General features: G+C 33.1%; 1 protein-coding gene across 2 annotated transcripts; it reads left to right on the top strand.

Annotated features, from left to right (window-relative positions):
* Positions 1-1,810: 1,810 nt before the first annotated feature.
* LOC130666249 (insulin gene enhancer protein ISL-1) lies at positions 1,811-16,861 on the top strand. 2 transcript variants are annotated; one of them, XM_057467057.1, is made up of 6 exons: positions 1,811-2,980; positions 9,186-9,372; positions 10,238-10,449; positions 14,911-15,215; positions 15,295-15,501; positions 15,586-16,861. In XM_057467057.1, the coding sequence occupies exons 1-6, from the start codon at positions 2,863-2,865 to the stop codon at positions 15,820-15,822; spliced, it is 1,266 nt and encodes a 421-aa protein (XP_057323040.1). In that variant the 5' UTR covers positions 1,811-2,862; the 3' UTR covers positions 15,823-16,861. The 2 variants fall into 2 exon arrangements, with proteins under 2 accessions (XP_057323040.1, XP_057323039.1); XM_057467056.1 differs by having other exon boundaries at positions 2,050-2,980; positions 10,238-10,542; positions 15,586-16,860.
* Positions 16,862-17,674: the final 813 nt, after the last annotated feature.

Here is a 17,674-nt window from a genome sequence, read left to right on the forward strand (position 1 = left end):
CTTGAGGTGTTAAATAAACTTTAAGCTCATGACTTTTAAAATAACAATTAACAATAAATATTTCCAGACGACTTTCCATGTCTTAACTTCGTTATGTGTCTCTGAAAATGATTTAAAAAAATATAAACGTAAATATTAAATGGGAATTTTAAAAAGTGAAGGATGCGAGCAGGATTAAGTAAGTCTGGGCCACCCATACCAACTTTAAAATCCGGCGCTTGGAGAATCCAGATCGACCTCTTACCATCATGAACTTATGCACAGAAGCCTTGCTGAAGGCGCCTCGTATTGTCTTTCACCCGCTTGTAAGAATAAGTCTACGAATCTTCTTTTTTTTTAACGTCAGCAACTTTTTAAATCTAAAAAAAAACACTTGATTCAAAAATAATCATCGCTATTTAAGTTTATATTAATAACTTTTTTTATTCAATTATATGAAAATTGATTACACTGGAGGAGAAAATACTGTAGATGAGCGCGCGCACACTTACCCCACATGTCTCGATAATTTATCAATAATTTTTAAGTGTATAATTTTTTTTGTTCTGCAGCAGAACAATTACTTGGCGATTCAACTTCCCTTTAAATTCAGGCAACAGCAAAATAAAAATTCGTACATTTTTTATCTCCATACTTCTCCGTGAATGAATTATATATAAATATAAAATTAATTGTACCTTAAAATGGTCATACAAATGACACATTAAAAGTTTAAAAGTAAGTCTGAAGTATCAGGATCCGGTACTTGATGTAGGAGCATCTGGATGTTTTATAAAAGTATATATGGATGAAGATGAAGAGAGAATATATATATATCTATATATAAATAATATCTCGTGTGGTACTCGCGCTGATAGCTTTGTCGGCACTTTTTTATCCGGGTGCATACGGTACTCTCTTATGCTCCTCTAAATATAAATTACACACAACTTTGATCCGCTTACAAGAGGTCTCCTCCGGTCTTTATAAAGTTTCTTGCCACTTCTTGCAAACGCTTTACTTGGGCATTATTTTTTTCACGTGTGTTACATGCATGAGCAATAACGCGCGTCTAAGTACGTCGGTAGTCTATTGAGAGGCTCAGAGTGAGTGTCAATGCGTTCAATGAGGCGATAAAATAAAAAAATGTAGATCTGTAATGTATGAAATGAAGAGCCGAGGCGTGAAAAAAATGACAAGCTTCACGGATGAAAAAGAGCAGTCGAGAATGTATGGTATTATCTTCTTACGGAGTTATAGTAGTTGCTACCGATGATGATGACAGTTGATGGACAAGAGATTTAGTAGATATATGTGTCTTTAGAATAAAATTTAGGTGTGTGCTTTCTCGCAGAATTGCGTAACCCGGATTAGGATTATCGAGCGCTTTAGTCAACCGTACGTGATTTTTTTTCAAGTAATATCTTTTTTATGGTTTTATTTTTTTTTTTTTTTTGCTTCAGGAAGTTTGTCATGTCCTTGGATCCAACTGAGTTTGTTTTAAAGAAGACACTTTTGATGTATTTCAGAGGATGCTGCTACTCCTGCTGGTGGTTCTGGTGATGCCAGTATTTTACATCATTCGCTAAAACTTTTCTCATAAATTTTTTGGCCTCGGTAACATAACAATTCTTCAGCTGCACTCTATCAGAGAAAGTGTGTAAAACTATGACTTGAATGTGATTTTTCTGAAAATAAAATAGTGGTAGATGACATTAGGTATGAGTGAGGGTAAAAAATAGTGAGTAAAAGGGGTAGTAGCACATTTGAAGTTTTAGAACAGTAGAAATTTTCTAAGGCAAACCCAGTAGTAGTAGTAGTAGGAGTAGGTAGAGACGAGGACTACGACTACGAGCTGGTGGTGGAATCGATTAGGGTGTCGGCCATTTTGTTGGCGTATATCCCAACGGATCCAATGGGGGATCCGAGGAGGCGTGGAAGTAACATCATCACCGAGAGCTCCAAGTGTAAGCGAGAAAGCTAACGGTGGCAGAGAGGGGCTAAATCGCCGAGGGTTAAACATTAAGTGTAGTCGGGGTGGGGGGGTTGCTGCGCGACAGCTGAATATTGTCAAGACTCGACAGAGATCGCGAGTGAGCCAGTGTTCAGTTCGGCCCCACGCCGTCAACATCATCTTCGGGGTTGTTGTTCCACTCATTCTCTCTTCTTTATATTTATATTTTAAAATTATTTACACTGTTATTTATTTTTTTTATTTTAATATTTATGTCCTCATTGAAATTTTTATTGTTATTTTTTTAAAATATCGTCTGTGTTTATTTATGTGCGAGTTTTGATCATCAAGGAACTCCAAAAAAAAATAGTTTATTGTCAAACTCAGTAGTAATTTTAATTATTTTTGCCGGTGAACTTTAATAAGAAACTACTGAATTAGTGAGTCATCAAGTGATGAAATAGTGAAAAAGGTGATGAAGACTAAGTGAGAGCGAAAGTAAAGTCTCTGGACTGTCTTTACGTAAACATATATACTAAAATATGTTTATGTATTTTTTTGACAGATCGTGAAAAGTTCAAGGTGACAGCTGACAAAGTTTACACTAAAATTTTTAATTACCATCAACATTCAACTCTGGCATAATTTATTTAAATCACAGTGTCGTTGACTATTCAATTATTTATTATCAATAATTTCCAAGCCTCCTGATTTTTTCTGTTGACGCGGGAATTTTGACATAATTAATTACTCCGTTTGCTGAAAAAAATTGAATTACTGACATTACAACATGGAAGATAGATTCAAATAATGCGCAATTTCGCGGGAATTTTAAAAGAGTGATACCTTTCTACCCACGGGTTTAAGTTTGTTGAGCAGACGCCGGCATCCAAGTCGGCAGTCGCTAAAAAATAGGGGGTTCTAGCGTGATGCAGCGGACGGGTCCCATCGGAGGACCCGGTCATCTAGGACTCCAGGGGCCACCTCGGAGTCTCAAGATATCATCAGCAAAAATCCAAGACGAGTCTGGCGATCCAATATCTCAGAGTACGTATTTCACCTCCAAAATAACAACTCCCTAAAATAAAATAAATAAAACAGTAATAATTAACACGACACTGACAGCTCAATAATTGAAACAAAAAACCAAAACTATTTCCAATATCTCTAATTAATCGAACAGTTAAAAATTATCGATAAATTTAAAAGTTATAATTGACGTTTAATTAATCCCGTGTTAGTTATCAATTAATATATGAAATTATGACGTTGATATTGATAACAAATATTTAATCGAATCTTGCAACTGCTCAATATTCAATTGTATTTTATTTGAATACATAATTGGGCATGTGAATGAATACTCATCCGCTTTATTTTTATTTTTCGATTAACTGATTAATTTTCGGAGCTAAGTATCTAATAATACATCAAGGTGATTTATTTTTATTACGTAGTAGTGATAAATAAGTTGCCCTTTGGATTAAAACAAGGGGATGATTGTGTCTCATCAGGCGACTGCTGCAGATGTTCCTCATAGGAAACTTACCAGCAAACCATTTTTTCAATGCCCCGGTTACTAAGTTAGATAACACACAAGTTTTATATACACATACATTTATATTGTGTATATTTTATTTAATACGTTATATTATTATATATAATGTATATTGTAAGGGAGAGTTAAAAAGAGACAGAGGTAAAGGTAAAGAGAAAAGAGAAAATAGAACCGTCGGTATGAAGAACAGGGAGTAGATATTGGGGCGGAGACGAGGGTCGTACGTGCGGGCAGGGTCTTTATAGTTTCAGAGTAACTACGGGTTGCACAACTCGATTGAATTATCATGAGTGTTTGCGGAGCGGCGGTTTGCAATTGAATTAGGCCTACGGATTCCTTTCCTTTCCGGTTCGATCCGCATCAGTTAGTTCGCCTTCTCAACTACTCAACTGTCGTATCCTATACTTCTCCCCTAATTCTAATCTCTTCCTCAGATGCTGGGTTACTTCACTACTTCCCACACTGAGTACTGATGGTGATGGTGAAAAAGTTTGTCTTGTTGACTGTCAGGACACAGAAAACACCAGTCTCCTAAAAACATTAGAGTGATTAGATTTTCGGTAGCCAATTTATTTCAATGAAGAAAAAATAAATGTCTTACCTTTTTTTTGTATTTTTTAAATATTCAAAAATGTTAATGGGGATTGAGGACATAATTTGACAATAATATTTATGAACACGTGGAGTATTTGGAATTTATGATATGAGATAATGACACACTCGCATATTCATGTGTTTATTGAACGCGAGTTGTGATCTACTGGGAACTGTATGAAGGAGAGACTGAATAATTTACCACAGCTTCAAGCTCACGGTTCCTCAGACCTTATTGACGGATTTATTTATTTTTACGGCAATCAGTAATTTATCTAAGGCTTGTAGTCTTAGTAAACCTTGTAGAGTATTAACCAGAGTCCCTGATTTCCTTTTTTCCTCTTTATTTTATACCCATAAGACACTGATTGTAGAGATAGTGAGACCAATGGTTGTAACACTGAAACTCATCCGGTAAATAATCCTGGCGCCAGTCATTTATTTCCTCATAGATATTTTTTCCTTTTTTTTCTACAGTATTTTGTGTACGATTTTAGTAAGTACAGAATTTCGGTGGACAGTTTATTGGACGGTCATTAAAATCAGACGCGCCTTGGGGGTTTTTAAATTTTCTACGGGGTAACAGTGCAGCCGGTTAAACACCTTGTGGATTTTTTTTACTGCAGACCTTTTAAATGACCAAACACTCTGTTCCCTCAACAGCTTACTATTGTAGTCTGTATTTCACTCAGGTATATACGCTCGTAAAAACGACATATATATACATATACATACATACTATTTCCGTCCTGGCATATCGTACATCAATACAGAATATAAAGAGAGGAATCCTTCAAAAAAGCTTTTACTTTATTGTGCAAAAGGATTAAAAAAAAAAAAAAAAACAATTAATTAATTTTAAATATGAGTGTCCAGTTGTCCTCACCTGGATTTGTTGTGGTTTCGGAGCACTTTCGTGCACAGAAAAAAAGAATTTCTTGGCGCGAGAAATTTTTTGTGTTATAAATTGGAAACAAAATTTTTCTTAAGACAATAAAAAATTTCTTGGTTCAGAAAATTTTTTCTTGCTCTAAAAAAATTTATTCTCGCTCCAAGAAATTTCAAGTTTTCAATTTATAATTCGAAAAATTTCTTGAGGCAAGAAAAAATTTTTTTGGGACAAATCAAAATTTCTCGCACTAAGAAATCCTTTTTTTCTGTGTGCCAATAAGCTCTTGAATAAAATACGAATCCGCTGGAGACTTTTGTCCTGATACCTGAAAATATTAAAAGATAATTAGGAGGCGGAGTTGACGGTTGCATTGAACAATAAGTCGAAGGGCACGATAATAAATTATCACTGCTGACAGTCTATTTACATTTAAATAAAAAGGCGTGCAGGTTGTTTGGATAATTGAAAAGGGACGTAATAAGTTATTTGTCAAAAATGATACTATTGTGGCGCCAAGGAGGCAGGATTTAAGTTGATATTTTATAAACAGACTCCGACGGCGCTGTAAATATCGGAAGCGTTGAGATTGAGCCGGCGGACTGAGATTGAGACGACTAAGTAAGACAAGAGACTAAGAATATATATAAAAGAGTATAGTATATATATTATAGAGGGTCTCCGGTCCAGCGTTAACTTGAAAACTGTTGATCTGAGTCACACATGAATTAGAACCTGATCTTTGGCGACGCCAGGGCGCCGGCTTGGACCCAGAGGAATGCCGGTCGCTGATAAAAGCCACGGCCAACACCTACATAAATTTCGACCGGGGATAACGGACGGGTAGTGGAGATGCGGGATGACCAGGGCAGACTCTCTCGCTCACTCTACTCTCGAGTTCATCGAGACTCGTATGTCCTAAACTTAGATCCAGGTCTTGATTTTTTATTTCATTTTTTTATTCATCAGTTCGCTCAGCTCCTCTTGTATATTTACATATTTATATACATATAATATGCGTTAATTTGTGCCCACAAATTATTTAGTTCTTCCACCAAAATCTACCAACATTTTATAAATCATATATATACTTGAAGACATATATATTATATAATAATATACAAATTTTTATTATTTTATCTCACCGTGGATCTAAAGAACCAACAGTAGTCCGCAGGTTCTCGCCGATCGTGTCGTTGATACCATCGGCCTCATCTTGATCTCAGTGGGAGGCCGCAATATCGTAGAGCTAATAAAGCGACTCCGAAACCATCTGAATAAAATTTAAAAAACAACAAAGAAAACAAATATAATAACAATATAAAATTTTAAGATTAAGTCTAAAATGGGCTGGGTTATATGAGAGTGAGTATGTGGGCATCCAGCGGCGATTATTCTCTGGAGACAAAATTAACGGTCCGGATGTGCCCGAGGAAAAAGGATGAAAATAATTAGCTGAGGTGTTAATGAAATACCGAAGGAACGCGCGGGACACCAGGTCGGTGCCTCTGAACTGCCAACCAGACAACCCTGACACGCGGCCCGGCGCCGTTCACTGTAACCATACCCGTCATTGTGCCTTATACGAATATATACACATACATATATACATATATGTCTATCTCTTTTTTTTTCTTATCGGCAACGTGCTTTCCTTTATTATTCTTTTGGATCTACGAACTTGCCGAACAAGCCTCGAATACTCGCCACTAATAATATGGACATCCGTATTTATATTATCCATATATATGGAAATCTAAAGATAGATTGATAAATATACATATATATGCACACAATAAAGGGCTTAATAATCAATTGTCTCAATTAGAAATAATCACCTGCTGCAGCTGACACTATTCTTTTGCTATCAATTTAAAACTCATTAATTTCATTGTTCTTTAAGCAAAACATTGACGTCTATTGTCATAAATTTACTCCCAAATATATGTCACCAGACAAAATATGTCATTTACAGATATTTATTGATTAAAACCAAATATATAACTACTGTCTGCCTATAACTCTGATTATCAATAAAAATTTCAAATCTTCAACGTAAAAAAAATTTTCCCTATCGATTTTAATGACAAGTAGATTCTGTTTTTTATCAAGTTTATTTATTTAATGTGTTGCAAGATTGAACACGGTCTTTTTCTTCCTCTACTAAATTCCCTTAACCCGGTCTCAGCTCCTCGCGATCCTCACATGGTCTTTCCTCTATAATCCTCTCACACCTCCGTGTCTTTTTCCTCTCCTACTCATCCGGGTGTACAAGTTAAGGTACAGCACAACCTAAGGTGGCTTGGATGGTACAGAGGATAGAATTTAAAAAGTATGTGTGTGCATGTGGTGGTCGAAGTCAGTGAGAGCTAATGGGACGCCGCTAACACTCACCCGTCCGATTCGGTTCTTTGATCCTCACCGACCTTGCCCTCCTCTCACTCTGTTGACGCGCGCGCGCCAGGATCCTGATTCTGTATCACACCATACAACCCATATCTCTTTCTTTCTCTTTTCCGCATATATATACATATATATATATATATATATATACGTCCGAGGATAGGATGTAGTACGTGTCTTGTAAGACGTTGCGACCGAAAAATCCTCACAGTTATCCTCGACTCTGGTGGTATACTCGTCTCTCCTTCCACTACATACATATATGTACATACATATATATTTAAATGTATGTAAGATATACTTAATTCAAAGAGTACGAGCTGCAAAAGATTTCAAACCGTATAAATAAGTAGATTCTTAAGATAAAATTTTTTATATTTATAATCAAAAACTAAATCTCTGTAATATTTTTTTAAAATTTTTTTGACTTAAAATAAAATATTTTTATAAAAAAAAAAAAAAGTTTTATGACGCTATAAAAAAAAAATAATTTCAATACTGATGGAATAAAAAATTTTATCTCAACGAAATAAAAAATTTTTACATCAAAGAAATAAAAAATTTTTTTATACTAGAGTATACGGCTGTTGATTTAATTAGCTTGAAAATTGCTACTCAAATCAAATTATGGTGAAAAAATTTTTTTTTATTATAACACTAATAACGGCTTTCACCTTTGATTAACGTGAATCAGCAACTTTGCTACTGTTTCAAAGCCCGTGCAAAAAATTTACAAATTTTTATACACATATTTAATTGGCGCTATATATATATATATTTTAATAGACAATTAAATTTATTAATGATTTTGAATTATGGTAATAAATGTTGAAATTGATGGAAATAAATTTTCTTTTGATCGACTTGTAATTTTAGTAACGTGTATCCGAGGACGTTGATACGATCGTGCGTGAATGTGCGTGTATTTTATTAACTATATATGTGGTTTGTATTCTCGTGCGCTCGCGCCAATTCCATAAAACCTGAGTGTTGGAATACTGGGCGGAGTTACATTCTCTCAAAGACCCAACAGCTACGCCTCTGGATACCGCCCATTTGATGCTACACAAAACCAACTTATTCTTCTCTAAAGATTTTTATTCAATAAAACATGTAATTCACTTCAATACAATACAGTACTTCATACAGATGCTAAAAAAAAATTTTAATTATCCCCAATCAATATTCAATTAATTATCCAGACATTTTTGTCACCTAGCATTTTATTTTTTGGGCATTTTTAAATTTGAGGCTCCGTTGTATCAAATTTTCCCCATTCTTAAGACGGGTTTTCTCTCCTTTACTAGATAGAGATCACCTGCAGACTTTAAAATCACCCCCGTTTTAAGACGAACTTCACTCGTTAGGGTCATCTAGTATTTTATTTTTTCAGTTTTTTAAATTTGAGGGCCCGTTATATCAAATCCTCATGTGGTTAAGACGAATTTACCCTTGTACTAGATGGGAGTTGAAAAAATTGGAGTCGTCAGATTTTTTTGTAATGCTGTCATAAAAATTTTTTGAATTATTTCAAACATTTTAATCATAACACAGAAAAAAATGAACTTTTTGGAGCAAGAAATATTTTGCATTACGAAATGATGATAAAAATGTTCTTAGGACTAAAACAAAAATCTATTGGTGCCATAAATTTTTGTTTTTAATTCATAATGCAAAAAATTTATTGGAGCAAATTAAATTTTTTTCTGTATAGTGTGCGTAGTATTTGTCAATTATTGCAGAATAAATACATTTTCTCTGTAATTGTCATACTATAATTATATATTAATTAATTTTAACTATTTCAGAAGTTAAAAGTTCGTTGTGCGTTGGCTGCGGTGGTTGGATCCATGATCAATGGATTCTGAGGGTAGCTCCAGATCTAGAGTGGCACGCAGCGTGTTTGAAATGCGCTGAATGCCAGCAATTTTTAGACGAAAGATGTACATGCTTTGTCAGAGACGGAAAAACTTACTGCAAGCGTGATTACACGAGGTAATTATATCACTTAATAATTATTTACTCTCTAATTACTTATCAAAAATATAATTTTCCACTTACTTTCCAGAACGCGCGAAATTACATTTAATTCAAATTTTCCCGCGGTAATTTTTTTAAAATTCCGTTGATTATTTTTATGTTTCAATTGTTTGTCTAATGATGATGATGATGATGACATGACATTGAGACATTATTATTTGGACAGTTAAATCATCAATGGTTATAGTTATGTATCGTTCTTTATTTTCTATGTGCAAACATTTTTTTTCTGTCAAAAGCGGTACCGGAGTGTATGTGAATGTTTATTTAGATCGAAACGTCACACGTTCTCGAGACTTGGGAACAAGTAGACATTTGTATCCGGCGTTAAAAAACAGTATATTGAAAAAAAGCGAAGAAAAAAAACTAAAATATAAAAAGTATAAGAAAGAAAGAAAGAAATGAAATGAGAAAACGTAAAATGTAACTCACTACAGCCAGTGACTCGACGAATGTCTATCATCAAGACAGCAGTTTATTGTTCTTGTCTACACGTTGTTTCAGTGTCTAGTAAAAAATACGAAAATAGAAAATATATATATATATATATATATACGTTAAATAAAAAATAAATTGTCGATTTACCTTTCACGAAGTTTGTATATATAACTATTTCATCATAGTTTATTCATTTATGTCGTGAGAATTTTTTTTCTCAAACTCTTGGTCGCCGATGAACTCACGAGTAAATAATTTACGTTACTAAGTCAATTGACATAATTATTTATTTTATTTTCCGTATATTTATTATTAATTTTATGTGCATTGATAATAAAAATTTATTTATAGTATTTTATATTTATATATATATTTTTTTCAGATTGTTCGGGACCAAGTGCGATAAATGTAATCAGTCATTCAACAAAAACGACCTGGTGATGAGGGCAAAAACGAAAATATACCACAAAGAATGTTTTCGTTGCTCGGCGTGTATGAGGAAGTTGGAGACCGGTGATCAATTTGCACTGAGACACGACGGACTCTTTTGCCGGCATGACCACGACATCCTCGAAAGTGGAAAATATTGTACAGGTGCTGTAGATACCGCTGGAAATGAAAATAACAACAATGCTTCATTAACAAACAATAATCATCATCTACAACCAAACGATGCTTCCATGTCCGGTAATTTTGAATAATTTACATACCTTATTAATAACAATTACACAAAACAGCTCATCCGTACTTACACAGTCAATTATACTTGAATACAAAATAAATTTACGTGCTCAGAATCCTGATTAGTCGTAGTCATAAAAAACTCATACAGTTCGCTGGATATTTATTATTGTTGGATTATAGATGCGTTTTAACCCGAGAGTCTTTAGTAGCAAGTCAATTTGTATGAGGGTACGGTAAAATGAAAGGGTCAACACAAAGGGGTCAGTGTTGAAGTTAGGATTAGATCGGCGTAATTACGTGTTGATAATTGAAGCTGCTAAGACGGCTTCATCCTGTGGATACAGGGATCAACAGTATAAAGCTTTACCCTTTATATATATATCTATATACATTTTACATATATTACTCTGTTCACACTTTGAGGATTTATCACACTACTTATTTGCTCAAGCACGTGGACATAAAAAAGTTTTATTTCCTCGAAAGGCCAACGAAATATTCATACAAAAGATATAACATTTTTTTTTTATATAATAATAAAAATTTATACGTCATTGGAATTTTTATTTTTTTACTGAGGCGCTAATTATCAAATAAATTGTTTGTGCACGCGTTAAAAAATATACAGTAGCTATATTCTGTATGTTATTATATTTATTTGCGGATAATATTCTTTAGTCCCCACGTGTTCTTTACAACTTTTTGTATACATATATATTCAGACGGGTATGAAGGCATATATTTATCGAGTTACATATGTATATATTTTTTGCATCAACGTGTAGGTAAAAGACTGCACATATATATTCATACATTGAGAATAATTTTTGAATGTGTTGAGGTATTGAGAGTGTGTATGATGACACTACCGGACTCTGAAACTGCCACAGGTGTAAAATATAACACCAACCTGTCAACTACTGTAACACACTTTGACGCGTGACTTTATCTCATATTTTTTAATATTATCGTTACATGTTTCCTTAAAGTATTATTTTATATTTTTTTATTATAGAATTATTCCATTAAATACTCCGTTATCTTGGGGATTTTCGGGGAATTACTCAAAATATATTTCGTAAATTTAAAATTTTTTTTTAAATTTATTTTTGATAAGTTATCAAAGTTAATCCGTGTTAATTAATTTTAAATAGTAAGTAAAGGTCATTAAAAAACATTAAAAGCACTTAAAATAATTTAACTTTCTAATTATTATATGATTTTCATTAAATATATGAGTAAATATTATAAAAGCAAATAATATATATCTAAGTACATAAATTGATATTTTTATGATGATAAAAAATAATATCTATGGGAAACATTAAATATAGATGTTATCATTCATAAACATGAGTACGTACGTCATGGAAGGGATGATACTTATTAGGTACACTGATAAAAAGGTTATCGACTAAAGAGAAAAAATCTTGTACCGAGAAAATTATTTTTAAGAAACTGATTTTTTGAGGCAAAAATAAAAATTCTTGTGCCAAGAAAATTTTTATTAGTTTAAGATATTTTTCGCTTGACTTGAAAAAATTATGATCCTGAAGATAGCAGACATTTAAAAATTTTTGAATTTTTGTTTTTCAACAAATCAATTGCAAAAAAATAAACTAAAAAAATGCACATGTAGAACATTTGAAAAACTACAGGTGCAATTTTTTCAAATATTTTTTTTTTTATGGTTTATCGTCTAAAAAAAAATGCAAAAATTATTAGACGTCTGCTAACTTCAGTATCATAAAACATTAGTTTCTTCTCTCTAAAAATGAATCAGTGAAATTCACTTCGAATTAGTGGTATATACCACTGAGGTTTATGAGTTTGACATGAAGTTTAATTTAGTCGCACGAGGTTTTTGAGTATGAAATGAGGGTCAGTATGAGGTTCATGAGTTTGAAATGAGTATAGATTGAGGTTTATGAGTTTGATATGAGGTTCAGTTTAGTCGCACGAAGTTTCTGTGTATGAAATGAGGATCAGTAAACTTCATTGAAGGCGAGATGAGAGTCACTTTGCTCTTTTGAGGATGAAATGAGCAAAATCCAAAAATAGGCTGAAATCGGGTCAAAATTTCGACTCAGGATACTTATAGCTGTAGAAATAGTGACTGATTCGTGGTAAATTTCACTGATTCATTTTTAAAGGGTTCAAAATATTTTTTTTTCGGGGAGAGATTTTTTCTCTTGAGTCAAGATTTTCTTTTTATCAGTATATGAGTGTTAAAAAAAAAAAGAGAAAAGTAAATCAATGAGATTTGTAATAAGATTACGAATAACTTGACATATCAAGTGCTTTGGCTGTTGTGATATCTTGGAATCCGCGTTTGCTAAGTTGTGTACTTCCATTGGATATCTGTTTGACCGAGATGCCTATACACGCCATCAGGTTGTGTTGACTTCAAAGACAATCCGCCGCGTGTTTCTTTTTAACCGCCGACACACGGCGACCACTTCTATATACATATATGACCGTATATTTTTTATTTGTTCGTTCATATATACATATATACGTATAGATGTGTGTATACTTAACATTTATTCTCGAACTCTGAATGTCGATTGGAGAGTGGAGAATCCACTTGTGGCCATCGCGTATAAGAGCTTTTCCAATCACTATATATATATGTATATAACCCACGCACAAGACGCTAATTCTGCTGGTAAAGAATTTTCAAAAAGTGTTTGCGACTACACGACCACAAGTTAAATCTTTCGGCGGTAGATCAACCATTTAATTTATTTTAAAATACTTTTATTTTTTATTAGTTACTTATTTTTTGTCACGATAAGAAGGAAGAGTCTGACTCTGATTTAAAAAAAAATAATAATTGATACTAATTTAGAATTTTTATTAAAGTAATTTAAATAATAATCATTTTATAGACAAATATAAATTTGTTGTTTTTATCATAATTATTAAAAAAAAAATTCATACTCGGTCTGGTGATGTAAAAAAAATTTTAATTATTTAAACGGCTTAAAATTTTTATTCTAAGTATTTCCATTTGATAAAATCTTGTTTTAAATATTTCTATGGATTAAGGATTAAAATAAACGTTTGATTAAGGCTTCATTATTTGTTGACAGAAGGCATCTTGTGCAATGAGTAGCGTTCATTGTAGTATAGATAGCGGAGGATTAAAATACACAATCTAATGTTCTGTCGACGATAAAAATCTTTTCTGAACTATGAAATTAGCGTACGTAATTACGTTACTCTTTTTCCGTCAAGTGATTTAGATCTTATGCTTCATATATTTTAAAACATTAAAAATAGTTTAAAAAAGTAAACTCTGCATTACTAAAAAAAAAAAAAAAATATATGTACTTTTCGTGCTTAAGCTCTTGAGTAATAATAGTTCATTACAATGGTACTTGATCTCGACTTCTCGTTAACATTAACGGTAATTAAAAAATAATTATACCAGATTACAGATTTCATATTCCCTGAATAAATAAACGCGATAATTTATTTATAAAAATTAAAATCAGTATTAAATCCCCGACATCTTGATTTATCATTTTGTCCACGAGCAGATTTATCTAAAAAAAAAATTAATGAAAATTAAAAAAATGTTGGGTTGATTCTGGAGACTGAAGACCGTAGACTTGAGATTGTCATGATCGTGTGTCCCTGAAAGTTCACCTCGTCCACAGAACACGGACGGGTATTTGGTTAGGATGTACGGTTGAGAGATAAGCCCTCGCCGGATTTCATTTGCTCGTATAATTTTTTCTGTTGGGCATCGGCGAGTGTTAGCTGGCTGGTAGTTATCCTTACCTGTTTCTCGGGTGCTCTCACCTCTTATTCACTCTTCGAGAGCTCCGAAAGATCGCCTTCTGTTTTTACCGAAGGTAAATAGTTTAACATAAACTTTTTCCGCGGCTGCACGCAAGCCTGCTGACCGAGTGGAAGAGCAAGGTGACTCTTTAGTTAACTCTACAGCATAAAATAATATATACCTGAGCAGCGAGTAGCTGCGTACGTCGTTGTCCTTCTACAAAATACACAACTTCTTACCATATATATAGTCTATCTCTTTTATATTCTCTGTTAACTTTCTGATGGTTATACCCAACCAGCCAATCTGTAGTCTTGTACACATATAAGTATAGATCCGCGACTGGTTTGGTTGCGTTTATACCCAAAGTATGCTAAGACAAGAGATGCGCCGTCTTTTTCAAACTCGTTTGCATTTATGCTTGTCTGTAAACCACCTAAAAATATTATACTATTTAAATAGTGACATAGACTTTTATCACAGAACTACATCCGAAGATTTTGCTCATTTCTTACCAAACTCATTGCTCATTATTTTATTTTATTCGCCAACGAGTACATTAAATATTTATTTACTTGCAGACTCCGAGTCGGAGACTGGGTCTCACAAAGCGGGAACTGGCAACACGCGAGTGCCCGGTAGTCACAAGAGCGGAGGTGGTTCTGATGGAAAACCAACCCGAGTGCGCACTGTGTTGAATGAAAAGCAGCTGCACACACTGAGAACTTGTTACGCGGCAAACCCGCGACCAGACGCCTTGATGAAGGAGCAGCTTGTCGAGATGACTTCTCTCAGTCCACGTGTTATTAGAGTTTGGTTTCAGAACAAGCGATGCAAGGACAAAAAAAAAACTATCGCTATGAAACAACAAATGCAGCAAGAAAAGGTTAATTTTTTTACTTTAAATTTAAATTACTGAACTACTGTGATATTTATTAAATATGTAACTTACTTTTCTACAACAGGATGGCCGTAAATTAGGCTTCGGTGGAATGCATGGAATCCCTATGGTGGCTAGTAGTCCAGTAAGACACGAAAGTCCTATCGGAATGACTCCTCTAGAAGTTCAAGCCTACCAGCCACCTTGGAAATCACTTTCTGATTTTGTCATGCACACAGATCTCGATAGAATGGATCCAAATGCTCCGTCGTTTCATCATCTAGTCTCTCAGGTATTTATCGTCAGTTAAAATTACCCATAATGGTTTTTTTTTATCAATAAAACTTGAGTACTTAAACGCAATTACTTGTTTTAGATGCACGGTTACGATATTCACGGTGGAGTACCTCCGCAATTATCTCAACCAGGCATGATGGGATCCATGAATGATGGAACCGGTCCAGGTGGAGGACCACTACCGCCACCGGGACATCTTCATCCTGGGGCTGGTACCGGTCCCGACATGGGACAGCATCCAGACAGTACAGACAGCTACGTTACTTATCTTGAAAGTGACAGTGATTCCTTGCATCATGACACCGGCAGTCCGTAGTGCCATCCTCTTAATCTACATTGTAAATAGTTATCGTAAAAAAATTCTAATTCTCACTCTCACTCACTCTAATTATTTTAAATTAATTAATTACCTCGGAAGTTATAATTTATCAGCTTGTTTACGTTTTAATAAATTTTTTATGTATTAATTTATTTTAAAACAAATATTTTTTATGATTAAAGAAAAGAAAAAAAAATTGATAGCCAAGAAATCTAATTTGTTTTTAAATTTTAATTCATGATGAAAGAATAAGAATGTAATATGTAAATTAACGGTGAAAAATTGTATCTAACATGGTAATGTGAGATAAGAAGACGCCGTCTTGGTTCAGCTTCGGTAGATACGATAATTGCAAGAATGGTAAATAACGTTGTAATATAATTAATGCTACACGGCTGTTGTTAATGAGCGTAACAGGAATTACAATGAGAAAAGGGTTTATAATAACGTGGTACCCTGCTGAAGATGGTGGTGAGTAATAGAGGGCTTTTTTTTTTGTTATTTTTTAAAGATAAAGTGAAAGAGAGAGTGAGAATTAATTTGTTTTTAATTTAATATACCAAAGCACGCGAGAAAATTAAAGAGGTTAATAATAAATATTATTATTATTCAAATAATATTGTAAATATTTATAAATTAATAAGTTCTTAAGTATACATAAGATTAATAATGTTATGAAAACGAAAAAAAGTAAAAATATATATAAATATATATATAAATGAAATTAAGTATAGCTATCGTACTGTAAAACGATTTGCGTATTTTGGATGTTTGTATAAATTGACTTCGTTATACATACACATTATTATAAATTTATAAATAATATAACTCACATCCTACTCTTGTGTATGTATATGTTGAATGTGAATAAGAAAAAAAACTAAAAAAAGAACAAAAATAATTTTAAATGCAAAAGATGTGATTGATTTATGTTAAAGTCATTATTCCTTAATTAATTTTCAACAAATCCCGTAAAATTTCTATGATATTTCTATACAAACACGAGTGTACGTAATAAAATGATGAAAATATTTAAATAAATTTTAATTATTCATTTTTATTTTTAATTTCCCGCTATGAAAATTTTAAATTTTCAAAAAAGGGAAGTTATTGGTTTTGCTCCGATTTTCGAAAATTGAGTTTTCATCAGATCTCTGCGTTTTCAAGTCCTAGGAAATTATTCTGACTACTTCTGGATCTACGACTGTGGATGTGTGTATTTGTAATCTTCTTTTGTCCGCAATTTTTGGCGGCAATCCAAAGGGCTTACCAGAACTTGAAACTGATTAGATTTTTTTCGAGTAGTTTACAAAATATATGTATGTTCAGTCCAACTGTTTTTGGAGCTCGTAGAGCTGAAAAATTTATCAACAATAACGTTTTCGAGCTCTCCTGAGCGGGAAGTTTTGGGCTCGGCCCACAGGTCAACCGTTTTTCAGATTTTTTTTTATTGCAATATATAATTTGTTATATTCATTTAATTATTCATATTTTTTAAAAGAAGTATTTTCGAGCCGGAAATATGACGAGCGGTGATTCTCAATTAATGTTCATTTACATATAGATTTTAAGACCACCAGGGGAATGAAATCCATTAAATACTCAAGGGAAAAATTGATTATAACTCTCGCTTATAAAATGTTTGTCCAAAAATGTATGGTATGAGTTAGGTCAGTATTTTTATTTATTAATTAATAGAAATAATCGTACACGGAGAAAAATGTTGGTTTAAAACCTACTAATTTTTATTATGCTGTCGACGAAACTTGAAACAGTAAGGGAAGCATCCACAAAATTGTTATGCTCATACGAAAAATTATTATGCTGTATCATAATACTTACTACGCGC

Source organism: Microplitis mediator, chromosome 4, assembly GCF_029852145.1.
Source record: "Microplitis mediator isolate UGA2020A chromosome 4, iyMicMedi2.1, whole genome shotgun sequence".
NCBI lineage: Eukaryota > Metazoa > Arthropoda > Insecta > Hymenoptera > Braconidae > Microplitis > Microplitis mediator.